Source organism: Paramormyrops kingsleyae, chromosome 12, assembly GCF_048594095.1.
Source record: "Paramormyrops kingsleyae isolate MSU_618 chromosome 12, PKINGS_0.4, whole genome shotgun sequence".
Taxonomy (NCBI): Eukaryota; Metazoa; Chordata; class Actinopteri; order Osteoglossiformes; family Mormyridae; genus Paramormyrops; species Paramormyrops kingsleyae.
In genome coordinates, this window is record NC_132808.1 from 21,717,595 (window position 1) to 21,735,804 (window position 18,210).

General features: G+C 45.4%; 2 protein-coding genes across 5 annotated transcripts in view; one reads left to right on the forward strand and one right to left on the reverse strand.

The window, feature by feature from the left end:
* focad (focadhesin) overlaps window positions 1-12,935 on the forward strand; it is a 48,949-nt gene extending 36,014 nt beyond the window's left edge. For all 3 annotated transcript variants that reach the window (XM_072697710.1, XM_072697711.1, XM_072697712.1), the window contains 10 exons: window positions 363-443; window positions 1,302-1,430; window positions 1,886-2,001; window positions 2,454-2,714; window positions 3,698-3,787; window positions 4,173-4,350; window positions 10,325-10,422; window positions 11,208-11,456; window positions 12,180-12,255; window positions 12,392-12,935. In XM_072697710.1, coding sequence (XP_072553811.1) covers window positions 363-443; window positions 1,302-1,430; window positions 1,886-2,001; window positions 2,454-2,714; window positions 3,698-3,787; window positions 4,173-4,350; window positions 10,325-10,422; window positions 11,208-11,456; window positions 12,180-12,255; window positions 12,392-12,465 — 1,352 coding nt within the window. In that variant the 3' untranslated portion in view covers window positions 12,466-12,935. The remainder of the gene's footprint in view (window positions 1-362; window positions 444-1,301; window positions 1,431-1,885; window positions 2,002-2,453; window positions 2,715-3,697; window positions 3,788-4,172; window positions 4,351-10,324; window positions 10,423-11,207; window positions 11,457-12,179; window positions 12,256-12,391) is intronic.
* On the reverse strand, window positions 12,064-16,933 carry hacd4 (3-hydroxyacyl-CoA dehydratase 4). 2 transcript variants are annotated; one of them, XM_023820920.2, is made up of 7 exons: window positions 16,835-16,933; window positions 16,191-16,297; window positions 15,636-15,763; window positions 14,687-14,796; window positions 14,204-14,310; window positions 13,684-13,797; window positions 12,064-13,272 (listed from the first exon to the last, which is right to left on the reverse strand). In XM_023820920.2, the coding sequence occupies exons 1-7, from the start codon at window positions 16,837-16,839 to the stop codon at window positions 13,190-13,192; spliced, it is 654 nt and encodes a 217-aa protein (XP_023676688.2). In that variant the 5' UTR covers window positions 16,840-16,933; the 3' UTR covers window positions 12,064-13,189. The 2 variants fall into 2 exon arrangements, with proteins under 2 accessions (XP_023676688.2, XP_023676687.2); XM_023820919.2 differs by lacking the exon at window positions 12,064-13,272 and having other exon boundaries at window positions 13,323-13,797.
* Window positions 16,934-18,210: the final 1,277 nt, after the last annotated feature.

Below are 18,210 nucleotides of genomic sequence, written 5' to 3' on the forward strand. Positions count from 1 at the left end.
AGATTCCAGCCTTTGGGGTGGGTGGGGTTTCCAGTGTTATTTCTCACCTGTGCTGCAAATGCTGCTGTCAAGCTGTGTAAACAGAAAAAGTTATAATAGAGCTCGAATTCCAGAATCAGCCTGCGGCCAATTCCGATTCCTGAGAAAAAGTGGTTTGCCTTTGTGCCGACAATCGTTTCCTTTCTTAAGAAATTTCCAGGAAGGTGACTGATTGTTCCAGAGTGATGGATTGCATTGATATTAAGCAGCATCGGCAGGGTGGGAGAGACCTGTGTCTTTTTGATGGTACTCAGCTCCTGTGTGTCCAGAGACAACTTGCTCATTTAAATCGTCCTCTTTTCTGTCGTCCCCGTCCTTTGCAGTGCCCCCGGATTTCGGTTATCTCCCGGAGAGGAGTGTCATTCGAGCGACTGTGGATTACATCACGGACGCAGGAAAAAAAGGTGTGGTGGATGTCGTGTGGCAGACCAGCAGGAAGGAAACTGGGCCAGTAGAACATTTCCTTCTCTTTCCGACCTGCTCTCGCAGGGGACAAAAAAAACTATGAATGTTTCACATCTCGGATTAGCAGTTTATTGGTGGTTGAAATCCCAGAAGGATAATCTCTGCATTAATTTCAGATGTTGATAAACTGTTAAATTTAGGGAGGGTTTGTTTAATTGAAGTATTGTGACAATGAGCTGCTTTCCAGAGTAATATGTCAATGCCGTTGGTGTAGCTCTGGGTGCCTTTTAGCCGTTCTTGGTTTTGGCTGCTTGACACTGTGATGACTAAAAGAAATCGTGATCCTTGCCTCGATTTCAAAGTTCTAAAGTACAAAGGATGTTTAGTGAAACCGTAAGTGTAGCAAAGTGACCCTTGATGCACGTCACCATGTTGTCATGCGAGCTTTCGTACGCTGTCTCTGTCGTGAAAATTCTCAAAATGTGACTGTGATTTAACTCGCCCGTTTGACAGACGGCTCCCAGCTCTCGACACCCCCGTACTCGGTGTTCTTGCTCGGGCTGGGAGCTGGGAGGGAGCAAAAATGTGGACTGGGGGGGGGGGGGGGTCTCTGAGGACTGGTTTGGGAAGCACTGGGGTAAATGATTGGCTGAATGGGTCTGTCACATGCCCAGTAAAACTGATGGCCACCCAGTGCCCCTGACGAAGGGGCTTAGGAACTGGGAGGGAATATGTACCCCCCAGTTTTTAATCTGGATTCATTCATCCTCCTCCAATAAATAAACCTTAGCATTTCTATGAAGTTGTGCCCCCTCCCACCCCCAAACCCAAACTGTCTCCTACGCTGTTACCCTCAGGCCCTGAGTTTGCCCATCCCAAGCTGGTGAAGGTGGCACTGGGACCCTTGGTGTCTGTGGGCACCAGCTTCCAGTACCCCCCCGTCAACTGGAGCACTCTGCTTGCCCCACTCATGAGGCTTAACTTCGGTAAATCGGCACCCGGCCGCGCCGAGCCGTCTGTGGGGTCCACTGGGGGCTGGGAATGGCAGATAAGGATGGGGGAAGGGAATTTTCAGGCATTGTGAAAGTGCAACCGCAAAACCCTGTGCTTCGCACTGCGGTACTCGTGAAAATGAGTGATCCTGAAACTTACCTTTTAATCTTTTTTTCAAGGTTTTGGTGACAGGCCCAGTATTAATTATTTTCAGAGCAGAATATCTTGTCATGTACAATGAAATTCCTAATATTGTCATTACTCGTTGTTTCTGATGGGTTTCAACTCTTATTTCAGAATTGGTTGGGTTGAGACGTTTTGGGATGATTCTATGAGGATGTTCAATCATGCGCCAGTCATGCCGTCCTCAACGGCGCAAATGAGATGAAATGCACTCCTTCACCTCTTCCTGAAAAACTACATCATCTCTCTCATTGCCGCCATGCAGGGGAAGATGTTCAGCACCACTGTATCGAGCTGGCTGTCGGCCAGAGCCAGACTTCCCAGAGTGCCGCACTCTTCCTGGGCACATGGCTGAGCCCGCCATTGGTCCACAGTCTGAGCGTAAGTGTGAACCGATTGGCTGAAGTTGAGCTGGTGTTTTCCAGTGAAAAATGCAGGAATAACACAATGGGTATGAGGTGAGATTTACAGGTTGAGGCACAAGCTAAGTGTAAAAAAAAAAAAAAAAAAAAAAACATGAGTGATATTACTTTATCCTGTAGTTATAACATGCTTTTATGGAAATTACCTGAGGCAGGTCAGGATTTGAGATGCGTATTTACATTCTGGTTCTAAGAGGCTGTGTCCATGTTGATTTTATTAATCCACTCATGCGTAGCTGCAGGAACTGAATTGTAATGCTATCAGGTCCATGTTAAAGTCAGGCCTCATATCACGACGTGTCGTAACAGCTCTGTGTGAAACCCTGAGCGGAAGCATGTTGGCTGATGATGAAACATGCTCAGGATGCTGCCCGACAACGATGTGGTAACCCCGCCCCCCCCCCCACGCAGCCACGTACCAGGGGTCACCTGTACCGCTCGTTACCCCTCTGGATGAAGCACGTGCCGGCAGATAAACTGCAGAGCTACGTGAGCGTGCTGGGCACGCAGCAGGTTGCCCAGCGGGACCTTCCCGGGCGGGGCGTGCTCTGCCGGGCCGTACTGGGGGGCCTCGCCCAGGCCATGGCCCTGCCGGACCCCACCCAAGACGGCTGGGCCACCCTCTGCTCCACCGCGGAGGCCATATTCCAGCTCCTGCCCGAGCAGATTCAGGTATCTTCCCCAGGATTACCGAGGGCTTGTCAGTGCGGCCGCCATCTTTATAGTGCCCTGCAAACCTGCCTGCTGCTTTCTGGTGTGTCTGAAATCATCAGCAATTTTTCTGTGCCCGGGTTGTGGGGGGGAGGGGGAGGGGGTGTTAAGGCATAACCATATTTGGTAATGCAGTACTTCAAAACATGTGACGGGAGCATTTTTATGTCGATGCAGGGTCACTACCCTGGTGCCCCACACGCTACCAGTCAAAATTTTTTGCCCACCATAGGTTTTTACCACATTTCCTGAACTGCAGATTTTTTGCAAGTTTCCTTTATAACATGGAAAGAGTATGTAACAGTGCACGTCTGACATCCTATTAACTGGTTGTGTGGTGATGGCAGAGTCAAATTCTAGGCTGTCCTTTAACTTTAGATGCACTAGTTATTTAATGTCCCTTTTGGAAAGAATGCCTCGAATTTTTTCTGCTGTTATAACTGCTAGAGGAGGTTACTTTGATGAATCAAAGATATGACATTATCTTGCTAATAAAGATACTGTAATGGTGAACATACTGTAAATTTATTTGTCAACAAAGAATATTGAGTGTATTTTTAGTAAATGTTAAGTGAGTAACATGCAAATGTAGAAAATTTCATTGTGTGCAAAACATTTTTGACTGGTGGTGTTGCTTAATTTCCTTATAGTTATATTTTGTTTTAATGATAAATTTAGTCTGAAGAGTTTACTCAGTCTGTCCAAGACGTACTTACTGTAGTTCTCCGTAACATTCATAATTTATGCAGTTTATTAACTTCAACTTTCTTGCTTGTTCAGTGTTTCCTGAATTAGTTACTCCAGCATGATTCATTATGTTTTGTCCAGTACAGTTTTGGGTTACATTCTGTCTGTTTGAAAATGGTACATATTCTATAGAGAGGAAAAGGAGATCATGGAGGTTAAAATCGTTAATTTCAGTCTTCTTAAATTTTTTTTTGTAGGAAAGTGAAGTTGATTTGTATGTAGGCATTTCTAAGTGTCTCTCCGAAATGAAGGATGCGGACATTGACAGGATAACTCGTGTCACTGAGGTAAACCGATGCTTTTTATTGTACACGCAGCTATTATGCTGGGGATAACGTGTTCTGTGTTCTATATACCCGTATGACCTGTTCCTCATTCGAGTCTCAGTCTCTGTGATGAGCTGACAGACACCACGGGATCTCTGTGTCTGACTAGCTAATGACTTACACCTGCGTGTCTATAGAAATGCACGCTAACTTCCAGTAGACCCTTCATGGGTGAGTTAACTTATAAGAGAACTTATTGAGAGTCTTTCTGCTGTGAAGATGTATCAGTCATGGTTGTGGCAAGTAATTTGAGGTTCAGTTACTGGCACGAATAGATGCTACACCCTAAAGCAGTGGTTTAGGAAGGTGAAGTTGGATCTAAATGTCTACCACGCTCTACCCGCAGGCCAACCTGGAGAAGACAGGCTTCGTCATGGCCTACTTGTGTTCTCAGGGCCGCGTGCCCCTGCTGGCGCTCAATGATGTCATTGCCATCGCGTTGCCGGGGCACCGGCAGGATGAAGTCACCTGGATGCTCACGCAGAGTTTCTACCAGTGTCGCCTGGCTTCCAACCCCAACACAGGTCAGTCTGCAGTCTTCAAGGTCGCGGTTGAGGCCGTTGACCCACCAGGCTCTTATGGAGGCCGTATACTTCAAACAAAATCAACGGAATTGATTTCGTTAAAGCAATTCAATGTCGTATGAGCCGTAATCACCATGGGTATCACCACCTGTGCCAGGGTCCCCGGGGTGAACGTTTCCTTTTGTTCTGATCCCAACCGCTGTCCACGATTGGCTGACATAAATGTGATGCCGCGGTATTGGTCAGCAGGACTAATTATGCCGTTACCAGCATTCTTTGCACTGCATTGCACTTTGAATAGTGCACATTAATATGTGTAGTCGGGTATTTCGGTTAATAGTAAATGTCAAAGCCGCATAATGGTTGCTGTGGAATTTGTGCCTTTCTCTAGCTTGTAACTGTGAGTGTCGTGTAAATTGTTGGCTTCCCTGTCTGTGCTGCTGCTTGTATTAAACCAATAGTAGTCGTTAAGAAACAGAGCAACATATACTTAACAGTACAGAAGAAGAAAAAAGATACATCTACAAAAAAAAAAATACAAATTCCATCTCCAGAAATGCTGTGATATTTTCTAAAATGGAATATAAACAAAAATCTGTGATTTGCTAATTCACATGAACCTTTATTTAACTGACAGGTACAAAGAAAAGATTTAAAAGTTTCACTGACCAACATAATTGTATTTTGTAAATGTACCCAAAGTTAGAATTTGATGGCTACAACACACTCAACAAAAGTTAACATTGTTACATCACCTTTCCTTTTACTAACACTTTTTAATTGGAATTGAGGATACTAATTGCAGTGGTTTTGCAACTGGAAATTTTGTCCATTCTTGCATGATGTAAGACTTGCTTCTCCACAGTCCGTGGTCGCCGTTGACTGATTCTCCTCTTCATGATGCGACATACATTTTCAATAGGAGATAGATCTGGACTGACAGCAGGCTAGTCAGGCTCACGCACTCTGTGTCTACGAGGCACATGGTTGTAGCCTGTGCAGAATGTGGTCTGGCATTGGCCTGCTGAAATAAGCATGGATGTCGTGGGAAGAGACGCCGCCTTGATGGTAATAATATGTCTCTCTAAAATCCTAATATATGGCTCAGAGTCAAAGCCACTCACCCATGCTATGAGTGCTGACACCCCCCCGTACCATTTCAGATGCTGGCTTTTACACCTTTTGCTGATAGAAATCTGGATGGGCGCTTTCATCTTTGGCACATAGCACTCAACACCCGTATTTCCCGAAAAGCTGAAATGTGGACTCATCTGACCACAGCACACGGTTCCACAGTCTTTCGGTCCATCTGAGCTGAGCTGGGGCCCGGAGAACCCGCCGGCGTTTCTGCGTAGAGTTGATGCAGGGCAGGGCTATTCAACCCACAGTCCTCAAGGGCCCTGCTGGTTTTCCAGCCTTCCTTCACCTGTGAGCCAGGTGTGAAGCCGCTGACCAATCAGAATCAGTAATTATTGAACTAACTACCTGGGAGAACTGAAAACAAGGCCTGGATTTGGAATCGTGACATTTGTCACAGTAGCCTTACGGTTTCTCAGGCAGCGCTGCCTGACGGCTCGAAGATCACGTCCATTCAACAGTGGTTTCCACCTTTGCCCTTCATGCACTGAGATGTCTCTGCATTCACTTAATCTTTTCACAGTATTATGTACTGTAGATGTTCTCTACAGTCTTGCATTGAGGAATGTTCCTTTTGAACTGACTAACAATTCTCTCACGAATTTTGGCACAAAGGCATGAGCCATGACCCCATCCTTCCATACTGGTATTACTAGTCCTCCAAACTGGTGTTACTGGAATTTTTTGCGCACTTTTCAGTCTTATTTTAACACTTTTGAGTGTATTACAGGCATCAAATTCTAACTTTGCATATAGAGTGCCCTCCATAATGTTTGGGACAAAGACACATTTTTCCGTGATTTACGCCCTCTTCTCTACAGTTAAAAATTTCAAATCAAACAATTCAGACATGATTGAAGTGCACAATCCAGACTTTAATTTAAAGTTATTTGCATGCATTTTGGTTTTGCCATGTAGAAATTACAACACTTTTTATACAGTACATATCCCCTCAGAGTACCGTAATGTTTGGGACATTGCAATGGTAGGTGTATTACAACAGTAATGTTTAGTACTTCACAGACATCACCAGGTGCTGAGTATCTTCTCCGGTGATGCTCTGCCTGGTCTCTAATGCAGCCACCTTCAGCTCCTGCTTCTTCTGGGGGCTTGTCCTCATAAGTTTCCTCTTCAGCACACGCATGACATACTCATTTGGTTTCAAATGCGGGTGACTGGCTTGGTTTGGGATCATTATTTTGTTGCAGGATGAAGCGCCGTCCAATGAGTTTGGAGGCATGTACTGGAAATTCAGCAGATAGGATGTTTGTACAGACCTCAGAATTCTTTGTGTTACCGCCATCAACATCTCCATCATCAGTGAAGATAAGTACCTCAGGCAGCCCAATACACGCCCAAACCATAACACCCCCACCACCATGTTTAACAGATGAGCCGGTACTCTTTGAATCGTGGGCAGTTCCTTTTCATCTCCACGCTTTCCTCTTGCCGTCACTCAGATACAGGTTAATCTTGGTCTCGTCTGTTCATAAGACGTTTCCAGATTTCTGCAGGCTCTTTGAAGTACTTCTTTCCAAAACCGTAATCTGGCCATCTTGTTTTTGTGGTTAACTATTGATTTGCGCCTTGCAGTGTAGCTTCTGCATTTCTGTTCATTAAGTCTGCAGATATTAGTCTCCGACAAAGAGACAGCTGCCATTTCTGATCTGTTGGACAGGCATTTGGGGATTTTTCTTTACCATAGTGAGGATTACTCCGCCATCACCAGTGGAGGTCTTCCTCGGCCTACTGGTCCCTTTGCCTCCACTGAGCTCACCGGTGCATTCTTTCTTCTTAATGATATTCCAGACATTTGATTTTATAATCCTAAGGTTTGACTGATGACTATAATGGTTTCATTCTTGTTTTTCAGCCTCATAGTAGCTTCTCTGACTTTCACTGGCACAGCTCTTATCTTCATGTTTAACAATGGCAATTAGACTCCAAATGCTGGAAGCCAGCCTAGTATCTTATCCCTGCACTAAAGAAGCAAACACACCTGAGTAAATCCCAAACAGCTGTGAAGTCAAACGTCTCAATCATTATGTTGCCCTGAAATGAGGGGGATTATGTATAAATAGGGTTGTAATTTCTACATGGTGAAGCCTAAGTGTATGCAAATAGCTTTACAGCCTGGAACATGCACGTTAATCATGTCTGAATTGTTTGAATTTGACATTTTAATCTGTGGTGCAGAGGGGTAAATAGAGGAAAAATGTCTTTCTCCCAAACATTATGGAGGGCACTGTATTTCCAAAATACAATTTAGTTGGACAGAACTATCTTTTCTTTGTACAGACGCTACTCTACTTACGAACTTTCAGTGTACGAACTTTCAGACATACAAACGAAGAGGACTGCAAGTCCAAATTGTGTTCACTGGGCTCCAGTTTCCTGTCTGCAACATCAATTTTTTTTTTCCCCCTAAAAGCCAGTTCCGCCTCTAATACGACTTCTGGCCGCTACTCCCGCCGCGCAGCAGCGTAGCGTGTGCACTCCCAAAACTTTTCTGGAAATGTGGTTTGTATATAAAATCAGAATCAGAAAAACTTTAATTATCCCGGAGGAAATTGCTCATGTTACTACAGACGGTCACACATAGACACAGGACAAGAACATAAAAGAAAAGAATATCAGATATAAGAATAAGAACTAAAAATAAAGTTATGAGAGACTCTGCGCTATGTACACCATGATATATACAGAAACAGAAATACAATATATATAAATACAATAAATACTGTTACGTGGTAATTTACACAGGTAAATTACTGTGTGAACATTGCACATCCGAATAGCAGCAGGTTTCTTGCCCAGGCTGTGGTATGGTATGTATGGTGTGTGGCGGGATGGAGTTTATTTATTTATTGTAGCGTCTGAGGCTGGGTGTGAGATCATTTTAACGAGTTATAGAGTCTGATGGCCGTAGGTAGGAAAGATCTTCAGTGGCGTTCAGTGGAGCACTTAAAGCTAGTCAGCCTGTAGCTAAAAGTGCTTCTCTGATCAGCCACCATATTGTGGAGCGGGTGATCAGCATTGTCCATGATAGACTGAAGTCGGAACAATATCCTCCGTTCAGCCACCATTTCCAAGCTGTCAAGTTCCTCACCCACTACAGAAGCCGCTTTCCTAATAAGTTTGTTCAGCCTCTTGGCCTCTGCCACTTTCATGCTGCCACCCCAGCTTGCTACAGAGAAGAAAATGGCGCTGGCCACCACAGCCTCATAAAACATCCGCAGCATGGTGTTGCAGACTGTAAAAGACCTGAGTCTCCTTAGGAAGTACATCCTACTTTGACCCTTCTTGTAGGTAGCCAGTGAATGCTTTGACCAGTCCAGCTTATTGTCCAGGTGGACGCCGAGGTACTTGTAGTCCTGAACGATCTCCACATCCACCCCCCTAATGGACAGGGGAGTAGCAGGAGACCGTAATCTTTTTAAGTCAACCACCAGTTCCTTGGTCTTGTTGATGTTGAGTTGCAGTTGGTTCAGCTCACACAAAAGACATATTAAACATAAACAGACAATACACAAACAAACTGCAGCTAAACGGAGTAACAGGTTACAGGGCTTTTGTAGCACTGACTTCAATAGTGGAAAATGGGATGGTTCTACAGCCCGTTTGAACATTGATCCCAGTCCTCCATGACAGCCTGGCAGTGCCTGATAGGCATCTTCACACAGTGTCTCAGTGAAGTGGCCTCCCGACCTGATCAAAGGGCTGTATCATAGACCGTAAACACTGTCTGTCAGTTCAATGAACCGCATTGGAAGTTCCTGTTTTGGCACGAAGGATAAAAAACACCAGATAAATTTGATTGTTGCAACTTAGTTTATGTGAAGATCCAGCCACTTTGGGCAGCACTTCATTATTTTGGGTCCCAGTTAGCCTTTTAAATCAATTTGATCCAATTCCTTTGATTACTGAATTCGTGCTTGCTTGATTTAGTGTGTGTTACCCTTTATAAGTTGTTTGTAAGCAGATAAAGACTTAAAAAGTTTCATCCGTCAGTCTGTGTTCTTTTATAGAACTGTTATTCATTTGAATTGTAATGACAAATTGCAGCAAAATTCTGATTAAGTAAAGGGGCTGTTCACCCCAGAACTGAAAAAAGATGTTTTACAGGGACTTCAGTGCGGTCTATCCATCTAGGTTGTCCTGCTGGGAGTTGCCTAGTTTTGGAGTTTGGAGATATCGGCCGTAGAAATGTCTGTCTTCTCTCAAGTATAATAGGACTGAATGGCATTCTTTCTGTGGTGTTTAAAGCACCAAAAAAAAAATACATTTAGAAAGTTCAACAAGAACATCTCTTACCAGATATCATAACCCAGTTATTGAAGATAATCCACAGACTTTGCAGTGAGCAACTGTTTTCTTCTACCGAACTTCACACACGAATCGTATCACTGCGCAGAAGATACCCGCGGTGCTTTAAAGCCCCTCTAAAACATGTGTTTTTTTCAGTTTTGGGATGAACTTCCACTTTAAGTAACCGAATGAATCTTCATCCATTGTTCAGCCTCTTATCCTGGCCAGGGGGGTGGGGCTCCCACCCTGTCCTGGGCTGCACAGAGCACATGGCTCGGTTACACCCTGAACAAGATGCCAGTTGGAATTAAATTTTAAATTGCAACTTAAATTATACCGTTTTACGTGAGCTAACAGATCGGAGATTTCTTAATAACTGTCTGACTATCAGTTGGTATGACGTCTGAATGGGCTTGGTGTTTTTTAGCCGAGCCTAACACCGTACCCAGCGTGTACCGAGGGCGGGGCACTTCGAAAGAGAGGTTTGGAAGTGCTGCTTTAAATCCTTCCTGGCTCCGTGTGTCCGCAGGTGTGCTGAGGAGGATGGAATGGCTGCTGGAGCTGATGGGCCTCATCCGGAACGTGGCCTATGGAACGACCTCTGTGAAGTACGGGGAGCCCAAGCAGGTGCAGTGGCCCCAGACGCATGCTGCTGCATGCTGAGTGACCGAGTGGTTCATGGGAGTTTCACTTATATAAAAATGTTCTGAGGGCAGAAGGAATAATGATTGGTTGAGAGGGAGAACCAATCACATTGTAGAGGAGGTGGATCCAAGCAACTAGAGGAGGCAAGACCAAGACATCTGACTGGTTGGTTCTACCTACTTCAGTTGCTTGGACCCATCTCCTCTACAATGTGATTGGTTCTCCCTCTCAACCAATCATTATTCCTTCTGCCCTCAGTACTTTTTTGTGTAAGTAAAACTCCCATGTGCAAGCAAGTGTGTGTCTATGGATGTCCTTTAAGGAGCCAAGGTGACATATTATCCAGTCCTGTAAAATGATTGACCAGATGCTGGAGGGTAGATGTGGTCCACTTCTCCGTCCAAACCAGTGTTTCTAAAAACCTTGCCCTGTGTAATCTGTGTCTGTAATTGCTTCCCACTCACTGTTCCTAGCAGTGACTCCTGCCAGCATTTTGCACATGTGAGTGTATAAGTCTTACTGAAAATGTCTCCGTCACATGGACCAAACTTTTTCTGGAAACTTAAGGGGCAGGCAGCCATTTGCATAGCGTACAAAAAACACGACTCTGAACGGGAGCCTTGTGACTCAGAAATTCGCCTGTGGCCTTGGTGGGGGTCAGCCATGATCTGATATCAGCTAAACCACACTGATTGGGAGATGTGTGGCAGGGGGGCGGGGTTTCTGTGCGTGCTGCCGGGTAACCGGGCCCCCGACTTCCTGTGTAGGCCACAGACTTCCTGCTGCGAGTTTTCAGCGCCGCCGTGCTTACCTGGGCAGACCATGCCATGCCGCTGCTCCAGGGAGTCGGGGCCAGCTGGGCACCGCAGGAGGAGGACCCAGAAGCCGGGCGGGCCGGCTCGCTCTGCGGGGTCCTGCCCAGCCCGGGGCGGCCCCTCTTCCAGGCCCTGCTGGCACTTCCCCATAGCCTCCAGCTGCTGCTGACCAAGGAGCCTTGGAAAGAACAGACTCAAAAAGTGCGTCCCACTGGTTATTATATCAATAATCATGCATATTTTAATTCTCAGCTCCCGTTCCCCCCCCACCTACAAAGCTGCTCTCCACTTACAGCTCTTCTCTTACCCAATTCTAAACGACCCATAGAAGGTTGATGACACGTACTGTTTATACAGCATAATCAGCTCTCACCATCTCTGGCTATATAACCCCCCCCCCCCCCTACCATTTTTGGTGTCATTCTGCAGAATGCCGTGAGCTGGCCACCCCCAGCAGACCCGCAGCTGGTTGTGTGGTTCTCTTTTGTTTATTTGCAACGGCAGGAAATGCAGCCGGCGGGACAGCAGGAAATGCGCAGCTGCAGTTCTCCTCCTCCTCCTTTGATTTCGGCCGATTAAATCCAGAGTTTGCTAAAGCGTATCCCCCAGCAGGGTATGGAGTAAAACCACAGCTACAAGGTTGGAGGTTTCCTGCAGATGCTTGAGTAGTTTTATGAAGTCTGAGTGGACTGCAGGACGACCTTACCTTCTGCAGAACTGTACACCAGAACCCCACTCTCATCGGATTAAACATTAACCCACTTGCAAAGACGACAAATGTTACTACTGACAGTTGAACAAACAAATCTTAAAAGTTGTTTATTGTTTATTTCCTGTTTTCACATGAACCCAGCTGCCAATGAGCACAGAGCTTAGCTGGTTTTGGGGGCAGTTAAAATTAACCAGGGACTGTCACCCCTTCAGTTTCTAGACTGGCTTTTCAGCATCGCTGAGGGCCCGGCCCAGAGCTTATCCGAACCGTCCGTCTCCGCTGCCAAAGGTGGGTCCCTACATCTCCGGGTCGCTGCCTGGTATCTGTAACGCTTCAGAGTCACGCTGTTGACGTGTGGGCGCTGAGGACTCGCGTTTGAGTGGGGCGTCCCAACAACCTGCCTTTCCGTCCTTTCCGGAAACAGCCGCCATCGCCGCATTGAGGAACTTCCCCGAATTCCAGAAGAAGGCCGTCTGGGCGCGAGCTTATGGCTGGTAGGTCCAAACTGGCATCCTGACAGCTTGGCTGCACCAACCCGAAGAGCGTGGACGTCACAGGACCCAGCGGAAGTGTCCTTGAGCCTGCCTGGCCCGGCCCCCATTCAGTGATCTTCATGTGACGATACCATCAAACAGTGAAGCACCATTATTTCCTCAGATTGGCATGGAGTGAGTCAAGTCACATGATGGTGTATAAAATGATCATGTGACCCTGATAGGCTGCGATTATGTCGCTCGCGGCTGTAGCGTGAATTCAGCACATCTGTAAATGACAAAGCTAGCAGTATGAGATGTGATTTAATTCTACCCTGCTGCTTGTCATTGATATGCGTGCAGTGGTTGCGTAACAGAAGCACGGGCACGCCGTGTTGCTGTGGGAGGGGCACGGTGAATGGCACTCGTCGGGGTGGCCTCACCCTGTGCCCTAGACCGTGACTGTGTATTAAAGAAATGCTATAAACAAACAAACAGTCTCGTGTCTCATCTGTTCTGCACCAGCAGTGTGGGAATTTCTGTGTTCCTGGCACGGTGGGCGGAATAACGGTTAGGTGGGGTTCATCGTAAAAGGCTTTCAGTACTGCCTAGCAAGTCCCTTTTCCAGGGAAAACTCCTTCCCAAAAACAAAAACTGCCAGTCTTGGTTGTGCTGTGAACCCAGACTTACTGTTATCTAGCCCTCACCCCCCCCCCCCCCCCCCCTTGCAGGGAGGCGGGCCTGAAGTTTCACTTCCTTTTCATTCTTTTACTCCAACCTTCCAGCTGCTGTTTTCGCTCCCTCAGCAGCCGCCACTCTGTAAAACAGGCCCCTGCATTTGGAGGAACATGGCAATACAGTGAGCAACAGTTAGCAGACAGACTCACTGCTGGCAGAATGTCTGCTTAACATTTGCAGTTATTTAGTAATGCATTTCCACCCTGGTGTTTATATACAGAGCTATAATCAGAAGCATAAACTTGCTTCCTGCCATTTCATGAAAGAAACTCGCATTTAACCCGTGCCTCGATATTATAACTGTTTAGGTCAAGTGTGACGCATTACACCAAGAATCATAGATGCTGGCAGCTATCAGGTTATGCGGCTGTATCCTTAACCATTACGCCACCTGCTGGTTGTACTTGATATGACCAAAGCAAGTGAGCCACAGGAATGGTGTGTTTGTTGTGAATGTGCTGTTGCTGTGGAGACGCTGAGAAGAGGCGCCCTGGACGGTACTTGCCGACAGCAAGCAGGGGCAGGTAGCCTTGGAGGACGTAGGGGAAATGGACGTAGGCAGAGACCGAATGCACCATTTGGGACGAGTGTGTTCTCAGTGCTTCATAAACAGTCACCCCTGCAGGTACCAGAGACATTTCTTAAAAAAAAAAAAAGGGGGGGGGGGGTCGGGTTGCCAGTGGAATGCCCCCACCCCAAAACATTCTTTCCCATACCTCTACCCCTATGATCCCCTGTAAGAGCTGGCTCTCTTCCCCTGCATAAAGGTGTTTTTTGCCCCCCCCCCCAGTCGTGTTTTTAAAGGAAGCCCATCCCTCCCCCCCTCCCCAGACTGTCTCCCACATCCTGGCCTCTTAGAACGGTCCTGTATCAACCCATGACACTCTGTGTTATCAAACTGAAGCAGGAGTTACAGGATACAAAGCCAACTTGCGTTTTGTTCCCCCCCCCCCCATTCTGCTGTTTAATGGCTGTGCCAGAAGATGGAGTCTGAGTAGGGGGTAGGGGGAAACTGACTGGCGTACCTTCTGCCAGCACCGAGAGGGGGTACACTGGAATCCAGAGGGTGTGGTGGGCCCACAGCATGTTCCTGGAAGGGGTGCTAATGAGCGACAGGAGCCCGTGGGGATATCTGGACAGGGCGCAGAACCATGTTCGTGTTGAGAGGGGGGCCGGGAGCTCAGCACTGATGTAACCCAACTGCTGTACGAACAAACTTAACAGGCATTGGGGGGGACATTGGAAGTACCTCCAAGGGCCATTATCGATAATCAACTATTATGAAAACTTGAGCAAGCCCCCCCCCCCCCCCCCCCCCCGCCTGAAGAGAACCCTCCTCGGCTCCAAGTTGTAAAAAATGTACCCCCATCCCCCACAGCACATGCCCCTGAAAAACTCTCAGCAGTGAAACATAATATGACATATCAAGCAGATTATCATACATTCTCCTCGCCTGTAGGATCACACACACCACTTGAGGACAGGAAAGCCAAATTACAGCAACGTACCGTAGTAAACCGAGAATATTCCACAGGTAGAACAAGGCACAGACTATGGGTTTACTCTGAATGTTTTCTTGGGTGGCAATCACCACAAACAGGAAAATCCTCTCTGTAACCTGCGAAAAGACACACACGCACCCACACACACAAAAAAACACGTTTTCCTGCTGCCGAAGTGAGAAACATATCATCGCACCAAATGCTATATTAGAAGTTCTTCTGCACAGCGTGTGTGGGCCTTGTAAAGCGACATTCTAAAACGCCTAATGTGAAAAAGCTTAATGTGGTTTAATGTACCAAAATAGCGACCAATGATCACCAAACTTCTCATACATATATCTGGTCATAAACACTTTCACCTGACAAAATATCAAAACCGTAATACAAGGAATATGGACTTTAAATCACATTAAGCCTTTTCCTTATAATGGGCGGCAATGGAGGGGAAAACGCTTAACGTGAAATAAAGTCCATATTCCTTGTATTTCGGTTTTGATATTTTGTCAGGTGAAAGTGTTTATGACCAGATATATGTGTGAGAAGTTTGGTGATTTTTGGTGGCTGTTTTGGTACTTTAAGTTACATTATTTTCCTTATAATGGGCGTCAATGGAGGGGAAAACGCTTAACGTAGTATAAAGTCCATATTCTTAGCATTTAGGTTTAGATTTTTGTCAGGTGAAAGTATTTATGACCAGGTGTGTGTGTGCGAAATTTGGTGATTATTGATCGCTATTTTGGTACATTAAACCACATTAAGCTTTTTCACATTACGCGTTTTAGAATGTCCCCTTGTAACTTAAAGCTACTTCCGAAATTATTTAAGCATGATAAATAAACAACGAAGTTATCATCAAGTGCTTTTTCCAACCCTGTTAAACCTGCTATAAAGGGCAGCTGCTACCATTATCGGCAGCTGGCACAGGCGCTGCTGGCGGAGCGCGGGGGGCACGTACTTGCACGAAGCGAGGCAGGAGCGCTCCCTTCTCTATCCCGTCCGCGATGTGGAAGAGCTCCAGCACCGACAGCAGCTGACAGAGGCTCATGGCCACACCGACCGAGTAGAAGGTATCGGCCAGGGCGTCTAAGAGAGGGGCAGATTTCAGCAGGGATCCGTCACGTCCCCATCAGAAATAGCCAAGGATCAGTCAAGTACTGACGTATGCAAACGTGGAATAACATGCAACTGCATAAAAACTAATTTAAGTATTTTTAATGATCGGCATTTTGATGGATTTCTCCTAGCCAAACTCCAGCTACATGAACTTAACGGTACAACTTTGGGTTGAGCGTTGGGGGTTTGTGGTTTCCGCCCATTTAAGGGGGTCCAGGAGGTTGCATTAGCTGGTTTCCATTACTGGGAGGCTACAAACCCCCTCCCATTGCTCCATAATTTACGCCCATGCATGAATTCAGTCAATATTTCACGTATTTCCCCACACGCACACACCCACACACGTTTACATATGAAATGCCAGCAGAAACTGAACTACCCGTGAGGTTTAACTTACCTCCGCCGAAAGATAAGGATCTAGCCGTCAGGTTGGCAAAAATCCATGTGTGACCGCAAAACTGAAGTAGATTATACAGGAAGAGATAGGCAAGTCTGATGCTGCACCTTACGGGAAAAGATCACGCACACGAGAAGCATTAGTTCAACCCTCTACGCACAGTGCGTTTTATTTATGGTTCCGAAACCATAAGGGTTTATTGGAATTATTATAAAGGCAAGCTTACTTTTCCCATGTGTATTTAAAGTGGATGTGAAGAATATGATGACAGCGTCCCAAAAATAATTACGTTTAATGCAATTAATGAAGTAAAAACACACTGACGAAGAAATGCCTCTGCTGTGTAATTCTTTCCAGGGAAACAATCAGAACAATTAATGTGTGCAAAACTGCGTAAAATGTGTTGGGGGGGGGGGGGACTGCGGAATACAACTGGCAAAGTCATGCAACAGAACGAAAGTAGATATATTTCTTGCACGCCTTATTAATTACACTGTAATTCTGGCGCACGTGTGCTGCTCCATACGAAATGCAGCGTTTGAGGAAATGAAACATTATAGTTAATGCCAAGTACAGTCCTGCATAGCAGCCAGCATAGGCACCGTAACGGTATACACAGTGTACTTCGAGCAGGTATTGCTTACCTCATTTGTTTGCTTTTTGTTTAATCAGATCTGCAATCGATCTGCCTGCGAGGCGTCTCTTGAAAGCCAAGCGTAAAATTGCTAATTTCAGGAAGTTAAAATTTTCGGATACGTTCTGACGTCACTTGCGCTTTTCCTCATTGGAGCCAAACTGCAGTGGCGCCCGTTTGCAGCCTAATATACAGAAGCGATTTAGTTTATTAGTGCAGGTATAGTGTTTGCAGCCCATCCGTTGTAATTATCATATATGTATGCTTTGCATAAATGATCTATTAATCATTATCTGCTGACTAATATTGGTTTTAGAAAGAAAACAAAAGACTAATCTAGAACCATGTGGTTGATTGATACCCCATGCCGATACAATTTCTTTTGATTTTCATTTATTACAGTGATTACATTTATACCGCTGATAATGTACTTCAGGTTTAATTTACAGTCCTATTTTTCTGGGCGTGCAGTGTTTCATAGTCACATATTTTCATAGCGCCAGTTGATTTACAGTGATGTTAAGTACAGCTTTGTGTGATCTTTTCCGTCAGAAACATGGAACCGTCAGCTGGTATCCGCCATGTAGGTACTCATCATATCATGAGTTACGGTACTTGTTTACGCCGATGATTTGTAGTCAGTATGGAGCTCCTAGCATAAATGATATTTTCCCTGTCGATTTGTTTCTGCTCCTGGCAATGGAGAGAGGGATGGGTTCTTTGACGTTTTCTGTCATTCTTGTGACACCTAGTGGAAATCGGAAGCATTTGTTCAAGGTTATTTAAAATATACATCACGATGGTAGAAGTTTGACACAAAGTGGGTACCATGTGATGGATTATTAAAGGGCACTGTCAAAATTCAAATGTATTTTGAATACAACATACGATCAGAAACTTTTTTAAGTGAATAAGAAACCATCGAATAAGAGAACTGTAAGTAGGCCTAGATGAATAAATTACACATTTTTATTTTTTTCCCCCATATATTAAGGTTTAACAGACTGAGAATGAAAATATGAAGCACATTCATTACACTAAATTCATTACACTATGAGAGGAGAGAAGGCAGCTCTGTTGTTTTAAATGTGGATTGGTTTGTCATTGTTATTTGCTAGTTTAGCATGCATTCAATCCAGAGCATCTGCTTTAAATGTGCAGTTACACCCTGATTGTCTTATTCCAGAAACCTGCCGTTCAGACTATGACTCTGTACCTCTCCAGTCCAGCATCTTAGTCTTTATGATGCTACTACTTGCCTTGATTAATTACATGTACAGAGATTGAAAACGTTGCACATTCCTGATGTGCCTTTTTTTCCATTTTGTTCACATTCTTATTAAATTTAACTTAATAATTCTTGGTTTTCAGTACATTGCACCATAC

Coding starts and splice junctions, on each gene's coding strand:
- hacd4 (XM_023820919.2), bottom strand. Junction 15,764..16,190: donor ATCCTTATCTTTCGGCGGAG/GTAAGTTAAACC, acceptor CCCCTCTCTTAG/ACGCCCTGGCCGATACCTTC. Junction 14,797..15,635: donor TCCTGCCTCGCTTCGTGCAA/GTACGTGCCCCC, acceptor GTCTTTTCGCAG/GTTACAGAGAGGATTTTCCT.